The 21,581-nt window shown below is 40.7% G+C and overlaps 1 protein-coding gene across 1 annotated transcript; it reads right to left on the bottom strand.

Moving 5' to 3' along the window:
* Nucleotides 1-320: 320 nt before the first annotated feature.
* TMEM19 (transmembrane protein 19) lies at nt 321-16,878 on the bottom strand. The gene is made up of 6 exons (XM_037161174.2): nt 16,371-16,878; nt 14,043-14,156; nt 6,336-6,473; nt 5,700-5,954; nt 2,791-3,000; nt 321-1,378 (listed from the first exon to the last, which is right to left on the bottom strand). The coding sequence occupies exons 1-6, from the start codon at nt 16,498-16,500 to the stop codon at nt 1,215-1,217; spliced, it is 1,011 nt and encodes a 336-aa protein (XP_037017069.2). The 5' UTR covers nt 16,501-16,878; the 3' UTR covers nt 321-1,214.
* Between the last annotated feature and the right edge of the window lie 4,703 nt (nt 16,879-21,581).

The raw sequence follows: 21,581 nt of genomic DNA, 5'->3' as shown, positions 1-21,581 counted from the left end.
TGTGGGCACTAGGCTGTAAGAAGGGAGGCAAGGAGGCTTGGACCAGTGAGTCCAGGGAGGTGGGTGGCTGGGCAGCAAGCCCCACGCCCTTCCCCCATGCAGGACGCTATGGGAAACCAACGTGGTGGTCATGTTCCCCCAACTAGGAGGAGGCCCCATCAAGAAACCTGCTGTACATATTGTAAATAAAAATTCCTTTTCCTTTACAGCCATCTCTGTCTCGGGAGTTTTTTCCTATGGGCAGTGAGCAGTAGGACTCAAGTGGTTGTTTGGTTACAAAACTCCTTTAGAACACGGTTAATCACAGTGAAGAATAAAACTGAAAAGTAGAATTCACTTTAATTGAGGCTGTAATGTAAAGGTCAGCACAACTTAAAAGGTGTATCATAGGAAATCAGAGCAACTTCCAGTAAATTCTAGATTGGCAAACAAAACATCATTACAATAATTTTCCAGTGACTCTTTGTTTCAGTATGCCAATGTAAAGTAGATTCCCATATACATCTGAAAGACAGCTAGAAAATATGTTAACAAATAATCAATTTGAGATAATTTCAGCTCAGAGGTCAACTAAAATATATAAGGTGCACATTTTTAGATATGATAGATGTCTCTTGCTTTTACTTAAAAATAATTTTTTCCATGCATCCTAATGGTCATACAAGAAAAACATTTACTTTTTTTTTCATTACTAACACAATTGTAAGTGGTAAGTAATGGAAGAAGTCCAGGATACTACACCTGTTCAGGCTTCCACACACATCAGTTTCAACCACTTAAAGTGGACATAACATTTGGATAACTGACAGTGTCATTTCGCTAGCACAGCTGAGAACCATTTTTTAATTTTATGACTTTTGGTCCTCATACTAGTATACAGAAACAAAATTCATATTTTCATATAGGATCCAGTTCAAGACATCAGTTCAATATACACCAATACATAGGGGCACTGTATTGAATAGCTTCATTGCTCAAGAAGCTCCAGTCAGCAGAAGAAAGGAACGGGTAAGTTCTATGTAGTCCTGTCTTTCACTAGAACATGTTGGCTGTTACAAAAGAGTAGGTGAGATGAAAAATGCAGGCTTCCACCACAACGGAATATGGCAGGAGCTGTCATTTTCTCTTTGCCACTATAATTATTCTTCTTAGGATGAAACTTGAAAATGTAGCTGACTTTACCACAGTTTCAACCTTTGTAAATCATATAAAGTTCATTCCCTGGGCCAAAATCCAGAAGCAGCTGTTGGGAGCAGAAGAGCGATAAGGATAGAAGAAAACAGATTCACCGCGTTGTTATCAAGAATTGGCTTCCCTGCTATGTACTTCACCTCTTTCGCTGGTCTGTTGACCACCATGCCAGTGCTTTCATCCCAACCTAGAGTGGAGAAGCCAAGTGAGGGCCAAGGTCCAAATTACTTAAAAACAACAATAACAACAATACCACCACCACCACAACAACAAAAACCAAATGACTTGATTTTTAAAAAGTAGCTTTTCTCCACAAAGGAAATAATATTTGAAAAATTCGCAGACACTTATAAAATGACTTTAGTGGATAATCTATATGGTGAGAAATATGGAACCCTTGAATACAAAAGGCCTCTTTGAATAGATAGGTTGCAGTACCACTCAATACTGTTCTTTCAATACTGCTTGAATTCATTCAGAAGTAGAAGAGAGAATATGTAAAGCAGAAATGTCATGAAGCTGGCAGGCTGGCCCTGCCTACCCAGTGCTTTCCCTCCCAGACCAACCTGTGAGGCCCCTGAAAGCAGGGATCACGTCAGCAGCCTCTGCCATGGATGCCCAGGACCTGGCATGGCTCCAGCACAAAGGAGGCATACCTAGAGTTACTAAATTATTTAACTGGTCCACCACAACTATTTTTCAACCCACTCAATATGATCAAAAATTCTCCCAGTTAGAGCTCGGTTTAGAGTAAAATTTAGGCTCTTTAAAAGAACATGTTTCTATGTGTAGAGTTATTGCGCCTTTAGTGTGAATTCAAATCAGATGGATTCCTCCTCTGCATCATGATGAGACTAACAAAACTGAGAGAACAAACATTTTCACTGGTGTGGGGGGGGGGTGTGGTGGAGGGAGCAGAAGGGCAAGTAGAGTATCTTGGGGCGTGAACAGAATTGAGAGGACTGTACTCAGGAGAACTCTCCAGACTTCCAGCCTCTTCATCGTATGAATCAAAGGGGAAAACACAGTTGACTAGAGTCTGAAGCAAATATACACCTAACATAATATATGAGTACACCGATGTGACATGAGGGCCTCAGAAGCAAAGCACAGAAAACTTCTGGGAAAACTGACTCTCCCATATTTCTTAAGCAGTGCTAAAAACTCAGCAAAGAAGGAAGCAAGCATGATGTCACAGTAGCAAAGTAGGTCATACGTGTACAGTCACGTTAGTATGACAATTATCTCAGACTTGGACACCAATTGGAAGGAGGGAGCATGAAAGTGATTTGATCCCAGATAGTCTGCTTTCCTGGGAGTACCTGGGACTTTCCTGCTAATGGGTGGAGTCCCAGTAGCAAAACCACATGTTCCCTGCACTAGCACATCCTCCTTACACAGCTTCTCCTCATTTCTCGGCAGGACTGATTCTCTTTCAATCAGCTTAACAAGAAAGAATCAGAAAGTCAAAACTATAGAAGAGAGTTTGCCCAATAATTCCTGGTCTTTCACTCCTGGTGTCTTTGGGATTGACTTCCTTATCCTATGTTACTTTCTTTAATATATCAATAAGTTGCAACATTAAGGTAAAGTTCTTACCTGTATATTGCATTGTAGCTCCTAAATATGAGTCCACAATTGACCCTAGTAATCCAGCTATACCCCCAAATACAATAATTGGCCACTGGGGAGCAGAAATGTCCAAATCATTAACAAAAACCAACTGTGTGAGGAAGAAGGCAATGCCCACAAAGGTACCACCAAGAAGACTCGAAGTGAGGCCCACCATCGTAACCCCTCCATTGGTACCTGAAGAAGAAACATGAATAAAATCATCTGGTTAACAATCAGCAAATGCACAGTGGCAAGGCAAGGAAAAAATGTCAGTACATTTGCAATCAAGAGTAATTTTAGAAAAGAGTTCTCTTTTATTTAATCCAAATATCATAAGAACATAGCCTACTTAGAAAAGTCTTTTCCCCTCAACTGCTGACATTCTTTTTTAAATTAATTTATTTTTTTATTGATTGTGCCATTACAGTTGTTCTATTCCCCCCTTCATTCCCCTCCACCCTACCCCCCCGTCCCCACCATTACCCCCCTTTAGTTTATGACGTGTCTCAAGTTCTTTAGATTCTATATTTCCCATACTATTCTTGCCCCTCCATCTATTTTCTATCTACTGTCTATGCTACTTATTTTCTGTACCTTCTCCTCCTCCCACTCCCCTGCTGCTAACCCTCCTTGACATCTTCATTTCTATGTTTCCATTCCTGATCTGGCTGTCCTTTCAGTTTGCTTTTCTTTTAGGTGTGGTTCTTAATAACTGTGAGTTTGCTGTCCTTTCACTGTTCATCTTTTTAATCTTCTTTTTCTTCGATAAGTCCCTTTAACATTTCATATAATAAGGGCTTGGTGATGATGAACTCCTTGAATTTGGTCTTATCTGAGAAGCACTTTACCTGTCCTTCCATTCTAAATGAAAGCTTTGCTGGATAGAGCAATCTTGGTTGTAGTTCTTTGGATTTCATGACTTGGAATACCTCTTTCCAGCCCCTTCTTGCCTGTAAGGTCTCTTTTGAGAAATCTGCTGAAAGTCTGATAGGAACTCCTCTGTAGGTGACTGTCCCCTTATCTCTTGCTGCTTCTAGGATTCTCTCCTTGATTTTAATCTTGGCTAATGTAATGATGATGTGCCTTGGTGTGTTTCTTCTTGGGTCCACCTTCTTTGGGACTCTCTGAGCTTCCTGGATTTCCTGGAAGTCTATTTCCTTTGCCAGATTGGGGAAGTTCTCCTTTATTATTTGTTCAAATAAGTTTTCCACTGGTGGCTGTGCCTTTCCCCCTTCTGGTACCCCTATAATTCGGATGTTGGAGCGTTTAAAGATGTCCTGGAGGTTCCTAAGCCTCTCCTCATTTTTTTGAATTCTTGCTTCTTCACTCTTTTCTGTTTGGCCATTATTTCCTTTCTTCTGGTCCACTCCATTGATTTGAGTCCCAGTTTCCTTTTCATCGCTATTGGTTTCCTGTGCAATTCCCTTCATTTCAATTAGTTTCGCCTTCATATGTTTGTCTAATTTGTGGCTATAATCAGCCAGATCTGTGAGCATCCTGATCATCAGTGTTTTAAACTGTGTGTCTGAGAGTTGTGCTATTTCTTCATTGCTTAGATTTATAGGCTCTGGGGCTTTGAGTTCTTCTTGAGCCATTTTTGGTCTGTTCGCACCTGTTAAGTTTGAGGAGCGGAGCCTTGGACTCCCAGGTCACTGGGTTGTGATGCTGTATGTGGGGGCGTGGTCAGAGCAGGGAAATGGTGACCCCCTCTTCTGCTTCTTGCCGCTGGGTGAGGAGCAGAGCCTTTGGTGGTTCCCCAGGGCAGGGTCACTCAGGTCGCTGGGTTATAACGTTGTATGTGGAGGTGGGGTCAGGGCGGGGGAAATGGTGGCGCCCTCTGCTGCCACTTGCCACTGGGGCCTGCTGGGACCCGTCCACTTGCCTACTCCCTCGCTTGTCTATCTGCGCACAAATGTGCGACCACAGTCAAATATCGGCCCTGCTCGCTCGTTGTTTCCCCGCGGTCGCTCACTTGGTCGCTCACTAGGTCGCTCACTAGGTCCAACCCTGCGCCTGGGTTCCGCATGCCCGAGTCCGTCTGACCGAGTTTTCCTGGGCAACCCCGCTCCACCAGCTGCTGGTTTCCCCCCTCTTACCGGTCAGGCTGAAGAATTTGTTGTTATTTTTTTTTCCGAAAAGTTCAATTTTCTGTGTTCTGGCTGTGTTTCTGTTGCTATTATTTAGTTGTCTCTAAACTTGGTTGTGTGAGAAAGCACGGCGTCTCCACCTATGCCTCCATCTTAACTGCTGACATTCTAAGCAGCGAAGTATAATGGTTCAGTGGAGCCACACGGCCTGGCTTGAATCTCAGTTATGCCATTTCCAAGCTTTGTGACTGTAGTGAAGTTATCTACCTTCTCTATGCCTTAGTTTCCTTGTTTGTAAGACAGAAATAAAAGAACCCATCCACACAGTTATTAATAGTTCTTACTGGTAATCCATGTAGAGCAGTGCCTTGCACATAATAGGTACTCGGGTATGTTAGTTCTTCATGATCATGATGATAAGGAAGAAAAAAAAAGGAGAAAAGAAGGAGGAGGTGTAGGGAAGAAGAGAAAGGGGAGGAGGAGGCGATGACAAAGCCAAAAAAAAAGTTGTGGCCGATAATGGTAATGGGGAAAGAAGATACATGTTAAAACACTGACCACATTAATAGACCCTGCAAGAATAATCTACTGTTCCCTTCCTTTAGTGATATGTCTGTGACTCAATCTCTGTGTTTCTGGATTGTTTATCTAGCGTTTGCTAACATTTCCCCCAAATATTTATTATTACCCATTTAATAGCCTATAACAACTTTCCAATTAACGAGACTAAGGCTCTTAAATAAGAAATACAATACATCAAGGTATTTTTGTTCATTTTTTAAAAAAGAAACTTAAATAAAGACTCACCTACTGGAACTTTCTCCCAGGTTGTTATTAGCCTTGGTGAGCTTTTACTGAGAACGGTGCCAACTTCTGAAGCCCACGTGTCCCCAGCACAGCAGGCCAGTGCAGCCAAGAGAGACAAACACATCCAAGAAGCAGTGTACTGCTTGGAAAAATCTATCGGGATTTCCCCGGGGCCATTTTCTATCATGTACAGTAGGGCCAGCTCTGTGGGTACAGCTCCGTTACAGAACACCTGAACCCAATTTCTCTGCCCACCTAGAAGCGAACAAGTAGAAAAAGAAGACAAGAAATGTTTTCATCTCAGAAGGAAAATTATGCTGCTATAGGAACTTATATATTTGAATGTTTAAGAAATTAAAAATGACTAAAGATTTTAAAATGACTAAAAGTGGATGGCACCTTTGCCCACATTCTATACTGTTTTAGAATAATTACTGAAAAGACTTTGGTGCTTCTAAAATTTTGCTGTTATTGTGATAGCTGTTATTGTGATAAACTAAATTAGGCTGCTACTTAAAGTAATCTTCATATCAAATTTATCTGTTTCAATAGTCTAAATGTGTTTTGATTAAAAGCTTATATGTTACAGTGAAACAAAGTTACATTTTAAAATAATGTCAAACATAATTAATTTACCTTCTTTATATTCTGAATCTAGACGCTTCTTTGCTTCTCCTTTCCATTTAGTGAGTTTTGAAGAAGAAAGGAAAAACATCACCAGAGAGGTAAAAAAGCTGAAATTTGCAATGGTTAGAATAAATCCAACTACCAGCCCTGAAAGAAACACATATACACATAGAATTATACTTAGTTCATACATTAATACTGTAAAAAATGGATTTTTTCAGTTATTTTCATGTTATAACTTGAAATGTACATTTCCAATACCTTTCCATTTTTACTAATTAAGATATTACCAAACAGTGAACTGAATGTCATTTTGATTGAGATGTATCTCTTACTGTATTTTGATTTCCTTCCAAACAAACTATGCTATATAAATTTAAGATATTATTTTAGAAACACTTCTTATAATGGACTTACAGACCACAATATGATTTTATTGTTATTAAATAATATATGTTATATATGTCATATATACTATTTAGATAAATGGCTAGTCTGAAAAAATTTCAAATTAACTGTAAATCTCTCAGAGGAGGTAAGACTATAATGTCTTTCAGGTTTCTATTTTTTTTTCACATTTCCCTCCACAGCCTGGTATTTATTTTCCAAAATATAAGCTTTTTATGCTTTTCTAAGAATTTTCACATACTTTGTGTTGAGCCTCACAAACTGTATGATACTGTACTATGAAGATACTGTACTTCTTACCTAAGTTTCCCTACTTAAACCTATGAAAACAATTTTGGATTGCCTGTGGAACCAAAAATGGAATAATGGAATATATTCTGTGAACGTGATTTTAGACTTTGAGACTTTTCTCTGTTTCTTTTTCTTTTGGGTAAACAAAGGAGAAAGGGTTTATTCTTCATTTTCCCATGAGTGTCCAATATCCAGGAAGGCTTCTAAAATTTACGGTTCAGTCAGGAAAACAAACAAAAGGGAAGTTTACATTTCATGACACAGAAGAGGGGGAAAAGGAAAGATGTGTTCTTGCTATCACAGCAATATGGAAAGAGGCTCTGACATCAGTTGCTAGATCAAATATATGCTTGAGACTTAAGAACTTGCTATGGTTTGTTTAAGTAAAAAATTATAAAGCCTCACCACAGGTAATTCTATAAGGAAAGTGCAAACATATGTTGAAATTAGCTTTTGAAATCACACAGAAGTTCCTTAAAGGCCTTTTGTTACAAAATATAAAAGTGTTATAGTGAGTAAAAATTGGTGTTGAGGTAGCAAAGTACTCTCAATTATATTATTACCGTGGTAATTTAATCCTATAAAAATGAGTTGGAGAGAGGATTCTGGGAAGGTGGAGGAGTAGGAAGCACCAGGAATCTGTCTTCTCACCCAGACAACAAATCAACTGGAAGAATCTGTCTGATAAAACTATTTTGGAACCCTAGAGTCTGTCAAAGGCTTTTAACTTTCAGGGGAAGGTGTGGAAAGGAAACTGCATTTAATTTTTATTAATTTCAGCTCTTAGCTAGGTAGTAAATCCCCATCTACCACCCTCAGTAATGTGGCAGGCAGTACAGGAGTTGTAGGAACAGATTGAAGACAGTTTGTGGGAGTCAGACGGGCAATAAGGACCTTGTTTCGAAAATATCAGGATTCGTGTTCTGATCACTGACACTCCAGTGCAGTTGTGACCGGCCTGGTGCGGTGGCATGTGCCTATAGTCCCAGCTACTCAGGAGGCTGAGGCAAAAGGATGGCTGGAGCCCAGGAGTTCTGGGCTGTAATGTGCTATGCCAATTGGGTGTCCGCACTAAGTTGGGCATCAATATGGTGACTTCCTAAGAGCTTTAGGCACCAGGTTGCCTAAGGAGGAGTGAACCGGCCCAGGTTGGAAACGGAGCAGTTCAAAACTCCAATTTTAAAAAAGTAGGCCCTGGCTGGTGTAGCTCAGTGGATTGAGCTCGGGCCTGCGAACTAGACAATCGCGGTTCAATTCCCAGTCAGGGCACACGCCTGGGTTGCAGGCTGGTTCCCTGCAGGCCAGTTCCCAGCAGGGGACACACAAAAGGCAACCATACATTGATGTTTCTCTCCCTCTCTCCTTCCCTTCCCCTCTAAAGATAAATAAATAAAATCTTTATTAACAAAAAAAAAAAAAAAAAAGTAAATGTATTTGCCAGTAGAGAAAAAACTGTTTCTGATAGTTGTGAATGTGTTCATAAATTTGTCAATCTAAAGCATGCTATAAGTGGGATCGGGGTGTGACATGTTAAAGAAATATTAAGAATCCTCCTTGTTTATGCCAGAGCTGTGACCTTTATTGTAAAACTGAAATGTGGGTGTACTGTCTCCCGGGGAGAACTAGCCCTTCTCCACAAAAGACTAAGTACCACTTTTTAACTCAGTACCTGTAAACACTGATTGTTTCCTTGGGGAAAAACTGGCTATTCTCCCGAAGGGAATGGTTACTCAATCGAGTCACAAAAGGTCCTTGGTGCACAACCACTTTTGTCTAAAACATATTTTTTCCGAGCACCTGCCCCCACATCTTTCCCACTTTTCTTGAAAACTCTGAACCTAGGAGCTATTGGGTCCTGAGAACAGGGCCATTAACTTGCTGCTTAAACTCACTGCAGCCTGCAGAAACAGCAGGGGGCCTGTCTTTCCAAGCCCTTAGCAAGGCACCCCCATCTACAGGAGTTAATCCTCAAGGACTAGGTTCTCAAATAATTTGGCAAACAGATGTCACTCACTGCGCTCTCTTTGGAAAATTCAAATATGTTCATATTTCTACTGATACTTACTCTAATGCCCTACACGCATCTGCTCTAACAGGAGAATCTGCTAAAGATATACAAGCCCGTTGGCTTGAGTCATTTAGGACAGCCTCAGCAAATTAAAACTGCTAATGGCCCTGGATACCTTGCACATTCTACTCAGATTTTTCTTCAGAGTTGGAATGTCAAACATAAAGCAGGAATAACTTACAATCCAACAGGGTAGGCAATTGTAGAGCAGGCTCATCATACTTTTAAAAGTCTTCTTAAAAAACAGAAAAAGGGTCCTGGCTGGCGTAGCTCAGTGGATTGAGCGTGGGCCTGCAAACCAGACGATCACGGTTCGATTCCCAGTCAGGGCACATGCCTGGGTTGCAGGCCAGTTCCCAGTGGGGGGACACAGGAGAGGCAACCACACATTGATATTTCTCTCCCTCTCTCCTTCCCTTCCCCTCTAAAGATACATGAATAAAATCTTAAAAAAAAGAAAAAGGGGAGTCATGGGTCCTTCCCCCCAAAATTTGATTTTATTAGCCACATCTACCTATAACTTTCTAAATTGTGATGAATCACTTTGTACTCCAATTAAGAAACATTTTCAGAAGAAAGAGCCAAAGTAATCTCATCCTTAGATTTTTTTAGAGATTCACTGGGAGATGGCAAGGCCCTGTAGATCTCTTAACATGGGGAAGAGGGTATGTATGTTTCCATCACTACAGGTCCTGTCTGGCTGCCAGCCAAAAGATTAAAGCCTTATCATAAGTGGACAGACACCAAGCTCAGCTACCTGAAGCTGAGAGAACCAATCGACCGACAGACCAGATGGCCCAGCTGACCCTGAACAACCAGAAGGAAAACGGACACTCGCACCATCACTCACGGGCCTGGGTCTGCCAGTGGAGAAGGATGGAGCCTGCTCCAAAGGGGCTGAAGCTGTAGCACCTCTTGCAGAGGACATCAACTCCTTGGTGCCCCATGGTGTTCAATGATTGAACACCAAAAACTGGTTCAATGGACTGAATTTATGGGTTTGGGTCCTGAGAGCCCTTGGGTGCCCCCTTGTCTTAATTCTTGTTTGTGCTTTATGATATATATATAGAGGTTGTTTTCTTAAGATTGCGCTGGGGAATAGCAAATAGTAGGTTTCACAGGCTTAACAGCTACAATTGCATTTATAAATGAAAAAGGCGGGAGATTAGATGTTGGGAATCACCCTGCCTGGTTTCAGAAGCTGTAACCCCCCATGGCTAAGGCCAAGTAAGAGCCCAAGAGACCTGCTTCATCTGGGTCTGTTCTGCCATGAGGACCTGAGTCACTGAAAAGACAAAGCTTCTCTTCCTGGCAGGAATACCGCCTCTGCCCGCTTTACTTCACCCTGGCCGGCCCCCAATGCTTGGTTGGTTAGCCAATGACGGGTAAGATCCCTCAAGGGAGGGGCAACCTAAGAGAGGCACGATCATGAGGAGGGCCCAGGGAAGGACTTAGGGGGCTATAGCAAAAGGGGGTGATGGACCCTTGCCCCTCAGCTTTGACACAGCCTGAGTACTCTTTCTGTCTTCAAGAAGTCTCCTAATCTCTTGGCTGCCTTACTTCCTGCTCAACCTAAATCTGAAACGATGCCAGAGGTGGGTGCGGCCCTGTGCTGTAAAGGGTAGGTTCCCCAGGGCAAGCAGGCCTAAGAGAGAAAGCATAAAAATCCTATGAAACCTGCTTTGCTAATACCCTCCATTTAAATAAGGGTCCAAGCCTGAAATGAGTTTGTTTCCCCTAACTTTTCTAGCTATTTGACCCTGACTCAAAATAGGCCCTCAGAGTTCTTTGAATGTTATCTATTTGATCACCACTGCCTGACAGTGACAGATAGGCTTAATCTGAGAATGTGGGTCTTTGGCACCACTGGTTGTTTATGGATTGTAATAATGTTATGTGTACTTTGACACATTTACAAATTATTTTCCCAGGGTCCTGTGAGAGACCAGCAAGCAGGAAGCTTTGTGGGATCTATAGCAGTCCTAACTAAAAACAAGGGAGGGGGAGATGTCAGAGACCTTTCTGCATGGCGTGGGCCCAGCCCCCAGTGGCAAACATTTACTGTAAAGTAACTTCCCAAAATCCATGCTAAACCTTCCAAGGACCAGTGTAACCGGTTCAACTACTTTTCCCTTTTCATTTGCAAATATCCCTCTTCTGTGATGTGATTAGCAGCACTGGCTCCTTTGTTTTCTGTAAAAGGTAACCACCTAAAGCAACCTGTGCATAGTAAATGAGGACCATAAGTAATATGCTGAGAAACTCAATAAAGGCGTCCCATCAAGGGCGGTGGCTTTTGCTCCCCTTGAGAGAAAAGCCATGCCATCCCTTTTCCTCCTAAGGATTCAGTAGTCCGTGTGTATGTCTAATTTAATCCGTAATGACATGAACACTGCGGGCCTGTGTCCGCATCAAGCACCTCAAGAACCAGGGGTTGGCAGGGTTGTCAAACACTGTACAATGAACAAGACCCTTTGATCTGCAACTTGCATTACTGTTTCTCAGGCTTCGTTCTTCCAAAGCAACTTTCTAACTATACTCTGAATTCTCAAATAGCCTGACTGCAAGAATAGAGCATGCCTGAACAGAAATGTTTATATTCCAGTTACCCTCGTAGTTCTGTAGTTTATCAGATTAATAAAGTAGCATTCTGGCTCATATATCAGTCCCTTGTGCCAATGAGCAGCATAAACCAGTTTTCTTGACTCTAATCAGCTGTGGGCATCTGGTAGAATGAGGTTTCCATTTTAGAAAAACTGAACACCAGACCTGACGAAAAACAGGAGAAGGCCACCCTTGTGAGACAACACGGGGCACCACCACTGGCCTTCCTTGTTAATATCCCATTTGTCCTGTGCTTACAGCATCTTCTTCTGGGGATTAAATGCCTCAAACCCATCCTATTTATCATCTGTCTCCTCTGACTATAAATGTAATTTGACAGTGGAATTTTTATCCATTTTGTTCGCTGTGAAATTGTCACCGCCCAGAATAGTGCCTGGCTTACAGGTGACCCTCACTAAATATTTGTTGAATAGATGAAAGAATGGTAAATCACTAAGCCTAATAGTCTTGGCAAGTGAAATTAAATTTAAACTTGTCAAATCAAAAGCCTGATGATAAACTGTCTACACTGATATGTCCAAAGACATACAATGGCTAAGTAGATTAAGTATGTCTCTGGAGCAAATTGCCTGCACAGTGCTTCATACAACAGTTTACAAGCACTTTGCCACATATCCTCGCATATGAGTCACTATTTAGTCTGGAGATACTCTCTCAGGGAGGCCAGAGTCCTGCACTTCAGTGTCCACCTGAAGCACTGTCTCAACCCCTTCCCTTTCCTCTTCTATCAACACTGAGCTGTGTGTTCCTGTGTCAGTGAGGACTCCAAATACCCAGATCCTGTGATGCTCTGAAACTCGTCTGAATCCCAAGCATGCTAAAGGCATAATATGACAAACCTTAGTAAAATTCCTAAGATTATGAATAGCTGCAGTGGAAAAAAACAGTAATAACTTACATTTGTAAAATATTTATTGTGCATGCCAGGTATTGCGCTAAACCTTTTGTATGGATAACTCTTCATGATAAGTCAATGCTAAAAAGCACTACTAACCCCTCTTATTTTACAGATGGGGAAATCACAACGCTGAAAGTTTAACTGACTTACAGTCATACTCCATAACGGTATTCCCAAGCACTATATTATACTGTAAATCAGCATTATAGTTTTTTGTCCTTAAGGGAAAAAAGAGCTACAAACGAAAAAAGATACCAAGATTCCACAGACCGAAATAATTAGGAAAAGAATGGAGGTTTTGAAGTCATCTACATGTATTTCCTAACCACCTATATGTGTGTAACACCTACTCAAAGAAGCATGGGACCCAAGAGTGCAAGATACATCTGTCTTCGGAGACTTTATAATATGGCTGAAAGTAGATAATAAATTATTAACAGTGAGTGTTTACATCATGCTTTATAGTTTAAAAAGATGTGTTGTCCCACATATTATCCTGTTTGCACCTTACCAATGAGCCCGTAGGACCTACTTTACAAAAGATAAAGAACAGTGAGGCTCTGAGATTTAGGAAATGTGGCACCGTTCACAGAGGTAGCAGATGGCAGTGCTAGGATTCAAACACTTATCACCTAATTCTAAACCAAGCCAGGGAGGCAATGAATAGAGGCCGAAGGGCTAGAAGGCAGAAAAAAAAAAAAAAAAAAACAGTAGCAGAAAACAAAAGTGGAGATCAGAAAGATAAGAGAAGAAGCAGGTTAATAAACAACATGGAAGCCAAAGAAGACAGAATTTCAAGAGGGACTTAACCCTTCTTGCATAAATTACAAGAATAATAAAAATTGAGGCAAGGCAGCTGCTACCTGAGAGGATATTGTTAGCAAAGCATATCTGTTACTATATTTAAGCAGATTGTTTAAATTATTTGTTATAAATGAGTTAATACTTCCAAAGTGCTAACAGCAGTGCCTAACGCATAGTGTGTATAACATTTACAAAGTAAATAAAACATAACAATTCCTAACACTTATTGATTAAGATAAAATTCATATAAAAATATCAATACATCTGTTAGCTATTTTTTCCAATGGCTCTTTTATATTACACCTGGGAAGAGTGCTCCAATGTCTCTGCTAGCAGATAATTTAATACAGCTAAAGGAGCAGAGTAATCAAGGTCCTCAAAAGTCTAGTCTATTAATTTATTTGATACAAATTACAAAGTTAAATTTGTACATTACACTAAAAGAGTATGTTACTATTTGAAAATCTGACAGAACAGGAATGCTCAGCAATGCATAACTTTATCATTGTCTAAAATATATAACTATGATTTATAGTCTCATAGAATCAGAATTTAGAAAACATAAGTCTAAATTATATAAGCAAGCACATTATACAATTAAACACTCAAAAGCAAAACATACCTCCTAAAGCCCCACTGTAATCTAGACTTTTCTTTTTAAGGCCATTAAATACGATGAAAACAGGAATGACAACAGAAAGCAGCCAACGCCAAGGAGAAATAGGCTGCAGGTTACCTGAAAAATTATAAAGGTAGAACATCAACTGTGTGTCATGCATAGGTAGTCTTGGCTGTAAATACTGACAACTGCATTCTGGATTAAAATACTGTCGTAAATAAGGAAACTGAGATAAAGTCACAAAGTAAAATATTTATGTTGAGACTTGTATATTTTCAGAGAAACAATCCTACCAGCAATAACCAAGTAAGTCCTACCCAAGTTTTGGAAACCATTTACAATTATTCATAATAATGGGTATTTCATACATATTTGCAGATTTGAAATGAATTATTTTTGGACAGAAGGTATGCATTCAAATCTCAAGAACAGCATACAATAAACTTTTCTTTTTTTAAAAAAGATATTTTACTTATTTATTTTTAGAGGGAGGGGAAGGGAAGGAGAAAGCATGGGAGAGAAACATCAATGTGTGGTTGCCTCTCACTTGTACCCTACTGGGCTCCCTGGCCCGCAACCCAGGCACCTGCCCCGACTGGGAGTCCAGCTGGGGACCCTCTGCCTCACAGGCCTGTGTACAATCCAGTGAGCCACACCAGCCAGGGCACAAACTTCTCTCTTAACAACATCCAATATTCCTCTCTGCCTTTCAGGAAATTTTTTTCAAGTAACATTCTCACATGCTACACACCCCAGGATTCAACAGTTAGCAACTGATTTCTCCAAAGATTTCATCTAGCTTAGAGATGTTTTGTTTGGCTAGCAGAGCATTTTTAAACAATTTAAGATAAAACAAACAATCCCAGAGAATAAATAATTTGAGTTAATATTTAAAGATTAGATTTCATATACAAATTCAGATTTCTGGCTTCTGTTTTAAAAACTGGAAACTTGGGCCACGTGGCAGAATTGACAAGTGAAGAGAGGTTGCCTCTTTTGCATGGATCCTTATTTTCTTATTTGAAGTCCTTGCCTTTCCTGAGCAACTCAACACCAAGGCTGAGGGTCTACAATAAAGGAAAGTGTGAACTATTGCTTGCGAGCATATTCCTATCAAAAATAAGAAAATGAGAGACAAAATGGGTCAAATGTTTAATGAGAAAACTATTCCCTTTTACTTAATATATATAAAGACCCAGGATAGCTTCACTAATTCGCATCAGGTGCCTGGCCTTAGAATGACCTTCAATTTACATACAAATCCTGTTTTATTTATTTAGTTAAAATTGTCATTAAGGAAAATCTTCTCCCTTGCCTCTCCTCCCCAAACCCTCATCCCCTGCTGTGACTCGATGAAAGAACACGATGAAAGAACAACTCTGAAAGCTTCCTACTCTGAAGAACATCTGTCTGATTATTCGCGTGTCTCTTTGAAAAAGAACTAAGGTCTGAACTGGCAATCACTTAAGATATAATCCTTTATGAGTTCACTTTCTCAATCTACTTCTCACTTTTCCTCTTGAACTTAAGTGTTTTATTTTTATAGGTGAACCAAGGAAGTTTGTGTAAAGGCATACTTATGCTCTAAAGCAGATTCAAAACCTTAAAAGATTTGAGGCTGGCCCTGGCTGGTGTAGCTCAGTGGATTGGGCACTGGGCCTGTGAAGCAAAGGGTCGCTGGTTCGCATCCCAGTCAGGGCTTATGCCTGGGTTGCGGGCCAGGTCCCCAGTGGGGGGACACAAGAGAGGCAACCACACATTGATGTTTCCCTCCCACTCTTTCTCCTTCCTGTCCCCTCTCTCTAAAAATAAATAAATAAATAATATATTTAAAAAAAAAAGATCTGAGGCTGGAGTACCTCCTACTTATGCAAAGTGGCTTCAGATTTTAAAAGAAGTATGTTCTTTTGAAGTGACTGAACAGGAGATGAATTCTCTAAATCTCCAAATATAAGCACTGTCATCTTTAATTTTTATGGGACAAATGAAACTGATAAATTATGTTACGGATATTCTTATTGAAAGCATCACTGCAATAGCTTTACGAAACTATGCTTCAGTTATTTCCCATCAAGGTAGATGTAATAATTACTTAAAACAAAAACATTTTGAAATGGGTATATAACCAATATTTTCACAAGCGGCACTTAGTAAAGAGTTTACAACGTTCAAGGCACTGTTTATATTTTCTGGTAAATTAAATACAGGCTGTACAAGTTAAGTGAACACAACTCATAACCACTCAAAGAATATGAGTTAATTTCACAATAGCACAATTATAAATTCTACCGGTTAGTGTACTAAAAAAGGACTTAGGACATTCATACTTACCATAATAGGTGTTCGCAGTCATAGACATAATCCAGAAGGCTAAAGAAATGCAAATGATCAGACTCAATATAACTATATTAGTTATCATCTTTATATATCTTTTGCATATATTTTCGTCAAGATCTGTCATGGAAAATAAGGATATGAACACCTGGGGAGGAAAATAGCTAGCATTTCCGAAACAAACAAAAAAGTCATTCAAGTTGCCCGCCAAACACTTGTGCGGAACTGAAAGTAAATGCTAACATCTTCCACCGATCAAAAAATAATATAAACCCAAAGTATTTCTGGAAACTGTCACTAGAAGAGAGCTCAAACTGCTAAAGCAAGGTGCGTCCACTCAGAACGCCGGCCCCTAGGTCGCGGTCTTTTAGCGACTGCAAGTGCAGGAGGGAAGGGGAGGGGAAGAGCGGGAGCAGCCAATCCGCGGCCCGGAGAGGGCGGGTTCCGCCGCCGCTGGCGCGCCCCGATGACAGAAGTGGCAGAAAGCGAACGCCAACCTCTGGCGTGTTGTCGCAGCTAGGTCGGCGCGACCGAGAGCGGTCACGTTTGGGCTGCCGCCTGCGCTACCCTGGCGTTCAGATCTGGCCCACCACAGTCAAGGGCCCCGCAGCTCAGCCCGGACCCGACGCAGGACCACTCTGGGCCGCTCCGCTTCTGAGCGCATGCGCAGTGGCCGCCCTCCGACACCGCCTCGCTCGCGTGAGCGTGAGCGAAGGGCTACGCCAAGGGCGGGCGAGTGGCGCCAGCCCACGGAGGGACGTCGGCTGCTCCTCCTTGGAGGGTTTGTCGGGCTCCTCAGAATACTGGAGATGTCTACGACGTTAGGTCCTTGCTTTTGAGTACACTTGCAAACGCCGAAAAGTTAAAACACTACCTGGGTACTTACAGAATAAAGGAATGCTGGAGGATTTAGGCCCAGTAAGTCCATTTCAAGCAAAATATTCAAATACTGTTTCATTCATGACATAATATGGATTTCGGGGGAAGCATATATTGTGTTGTAAAAACGGAATTTTATGATGGCAAGAAATGATTTAAAACAACGTGTAGTACCTATACTGTGGTGCTGGGCACTGCTGCCTGCTAGAGATGTAAAGATAAAGCTAGACATAGATTCTGCTGTTGAGCTCTCCAATTATTGTCATGACACTACCTTCAATGTGGAAATCTGTACACACATCTCTCATGTGAAGTGTGTGCATTCAGTCAATTCATTTGGAAAGCAGAACGTCATTACCAGTAACTGACTCTTGTGGCTCATTTCACATTTTATTTTATTTTTTTAAGATTTTATTTATTTATCTTTAGAGGGGAAGGGGGGAAGGAGAGAGGGAGAGAAACATCAATGTATGGTTGCCTTTCGTGCGTCCCTGCTGGGAACTAGCCTGCAGGGAACTGGCCTGCAACCCAGGCATGTGCCCTGACTGGGAATCGAACAGTGATCGTGTGGTTCGCAGGCCCGCGCTCAATCCACTGAGCTACACCAGCCAGGGCCTCACATTTTATTTTAAATGTTTGTTTGCCTGGGTTAACAATAAATAATTGATAGTTACATTTTCTTTAATAACTTTCAGTTAATTTCTAACAATTGTAAGAAGAGGCGAGTTAGTTTGAGACATAGAACCCAAGTGTGTGTGTGTGTTTTTAAAGATTTTATTTATTTATTATAGAGTGATGGGGAAGGGAGGGAGAAAGAGAGGAAGTGAAACATCAGTGTGTGGTTGCCTCTAGTACATCCCGTACTGGGGACCTGGCCTGCAACCCAGGCATGTGACCTGACTGGGAATCAAACCCAGTCTGTGCCCAGACTGGGATGCTTTGGTTCGCAGGCCTGCGCTCAATCCACTGAGCTACACCAGCCAGGGTCAGAACCCAAGTGTCTTTTAACCCACTAAAAGTACTTATAAAAACTCAAATTATTTTGATTGTTGTTCAAGCAGTCTTCTGCCTTTTACTCCCATCCCAGCCCACCCCCACCCCCTTGTTTTTGTCCATGTGTCCTTTATACTTGTTCCTGCAAACCCTTTCCCTTTCCCCCTGAAATTCCCTCCCCTCCCTGCTCTGGTCACTGTCAGCCTGTTCTCTATTTCAGTGCCTTTGGTTATATTTTGCTTGTTTTTTGGTAAAAACTCAAACTCCTTTAAATTTAAAAATATGTGCCAAGACAACTTAACACTCTTTCCTTTGATGAGAAATCTAATAAACTACATAGTTCATCAAGTACCAGATCTATCAAGTAGGACTAAATGGTAGTGGCCTTCTCCTACTAGACTACATGCATACTGTGGTCTTCACGTAGAAATTCATTTTGTGAATTTCTCTTTTAGTCTGTTCAGCACAAATAACTAGATTACCTCAGGAAGCTGACTGGCCAATATCAGTGATACCAAACAATCTTATTAATGGTTTAGTATATTGACCTTGTTTTTGTCTCTTAGACAAAATTATAAACCAGTCTTGCGCCCCACCTTGCCTCACTTTATCACAATCACGTTGTCTGATGTTGGGGTTTGGGGATGTTTGTCCAACAGAAAATCATGGGCGAGCTGAGTCAGGCCTCTCCGAACACACTGTCAGGCCAGTTCCTGGATGTCAGAAATGATTTTCTCTCTCCCGTGACTATCTGGCTCCCACTGCCTATTAAATAATAAATAATAGTGCCAGTCACTGACCCTTCAAGTGAATATTTAACTTCTATTTTTTTCTGTGTCCAATTATTGCTGTTGTCCTCCATAAATAAATTTCTTAGCTTAAGACTGAAACAACTTGGAAGAATTCATGTAGTTAAGAGAGAATTTTTTTTTAAATTTTAAGTTTGATAATTTATATAGACTTTAAAAGCCTTAAAAATTTCAACAACGTCTTTTTCTATTTCTTTAAAAGCCATTTTCTAGCAACAGATATCTTCTGGTTAAGCATTTCTTAAACTATCACATTCCTCAAGATATTAGTAGGTATGCTACCCTATACCCCACAACCCACCCAACACCTCTGATCAAATTTAAGGTTGAAAGATTTTTTATACTCCTGGGATTGTGAAATGCATTGTTAAAGGCTCTGAGAAGAAATTTGAACATCTTTGTTTAAATCTTTAAAAATATTTTTATTGATTGATTTTAACTTCAAAAAATTTTATTTATTGATTTAGAGAGAGAAAGAAAGAGACATCAATTAGTTTTTCCACTTATTTATATATTCATTGGTCGGTCCTTGTATGTGTCCTGACGGGGTTTCAAACCTATAACCTTGGTGTATCAGGATGACGCTCTAAAGAACTGAGCATGTTCCCCTCAGAAAACATGAGTTTGAGAATCTCTGTAGTGGTCAGAGTAACAGACTGAAAGTTTATTGTTGCATTGATAACCTTTAAATGTCACAATATAAATACCTATTTGTTTATTCTTGGGCATAAACGAGTTTGGAATTTTCTGATCAGACATTTGGTACTTAACACCAGTTATAAAAATCACCCAATGGCAAAAAGTTGTCAGGAAAGTAGATTACATGTACAATCCCTTTGAATATAAACCAGAGGAGTGGTTCAGGTTTTCTGAAATCTAGTATTTGAACGCCTAATATACAAGGTTTGTCTGGAAAAAATCCAGCTATTAATATAAGGAATTGTTTGTGTGACATCAATGTAACCTGGCAGCTGAGGAAAGTGACTGGAACGCACATGCATAAACTGCGATGACTTCACTGTACAAATCAGTGGGGGCAGTGATGGCACTGGGTGAGCGCGTGTACTGTGTGGTTGTCCCATTCAAAATGACTGAGCAAGCAGAGCAACAAATCTCCATCAATTGTTAAGGTCGAACATTTCTCTGTGGAAATTGTTGGGGTGACTCAGAAGGCCACGGCTATGGGGAACTGGTGATTGGCAGCTTCATCATGACAACGCCACTGGCTCATGCATCACATCTCTTGCAGCATTTTTGGCAAAACAGCAAATCATCCAGGTGACTCAGCCTCGCTACAACCCAGATTTGGTGCCCTGCGACTTCTGGCTTTTCCTAAAACTAAAATCACCTTTGAAAGGGAAGAAATTTCAGACTGTTGATGGGATTCAGGAAAATATGATGGGCAGCTGATGGCAACTGGGAGAACTGTGTGAAGGTCCATGGTGCCTACTCTGAGAGGGAACTGTCTTGTCATTGTCCTGTGTACAATGTTTCTTGTATCTTTTATTCAGTATGTGTCTCTATTTTTCATATTACATGATTGGATACCTTCTGGACAGGCCTCATACACGTCAGACCCCAAAATAAAAAACAAAATATCTACATACACTTCCTTGAAGGAACACAGCAGATGAAAACATGTATGTAGATAATTACATTCTAGTAGTATGACTTTATCCAAGTTACGTATAAAACAAGACACGAGGAGTAAAGGACTTGTCACCTTGGTATGTTAAAGCAGTGATTTTCAACCAGCGTGCTGTAATTTGAAAAAAAACCACACAATACCTATTTAGTCATGGGCATTGACTGTTTTTCCCTTAGATTATCAGATAAAAAAAGTACAGCAGCCAACCCAACAGTCATCTGGTGTGAATGAATCAAAATTACACCTATTTTTTTTTTTTTTGGTCAGATGGGCTGAAAAAATATATATATATATTTTTAAAAGATTTTATTTATTTATCTTTAGAGGGGAAGGGAAGGAGAGAGGGAGAGAAACATCAATGTACGGTTGCCTTTTTGTGCGTCCCCTGCTGGGAACTGGCCTGCAGGGATCCTGGCCTGCAACCCAGGCATGTGCCCTGACTGGGAATCGAAGCACGATCGTGTGGTTCGCAGGCCTGTGCTCAATCCACTGAGCTACACCAGCCAGGGCTGAAAATATATTTTTTGATGTGCTGCAGCATTTTAGTAGTTAGTTTAGGTGTACCATGCGATGAAAAAGGTTAAAATCACTGTGATGGTGGTGTCACAGAGGAGTGTCAGACCTAAGTCTTGAAAGGTGACAAGGCATTTGTTACCAGGCTAAGAGGGAAAGGCAATCTGTAAAGGCTTGGCGATTAAGAAGAGTATGAAAATACAAAGTTCAAGAGAATGGAAAGAGTTAGAGGTAAGTTTGAAATATTATCTAAATAAGTAAACCGAAAATTAATCTGAGAGCTAGGCACATAGCGGCTTTCTTGGCATTAAACACAAAGATTTTTAGAGTTTTTGAGCACAAACTAAAAGCCTAGGCAGTAAACTG

The sequence above is a fragment of the Artibeus jamaicensis genome, unplaced genomic scaffold, assembly GCF_021234435.1.
Source record: "Artibeus jamaicensis isolate MK-2021 breed Jamaican fruit bat unplaced genomic scaffold, CSHL_Jam_final contig_233, whole genome shotgun sequence".
Lineage (NCBI taxonomy): Eukaryota > Metazoa > Chordata > Mammalia > Chiroptera > Phyllostomidae > Artibeus > Artibeus jamaicensis.
The sequence above is the reverse complement of the archived record's forward strand: the minus strand, read 5'-3'. Positions and strand labels throughout refer to the sequence as shown.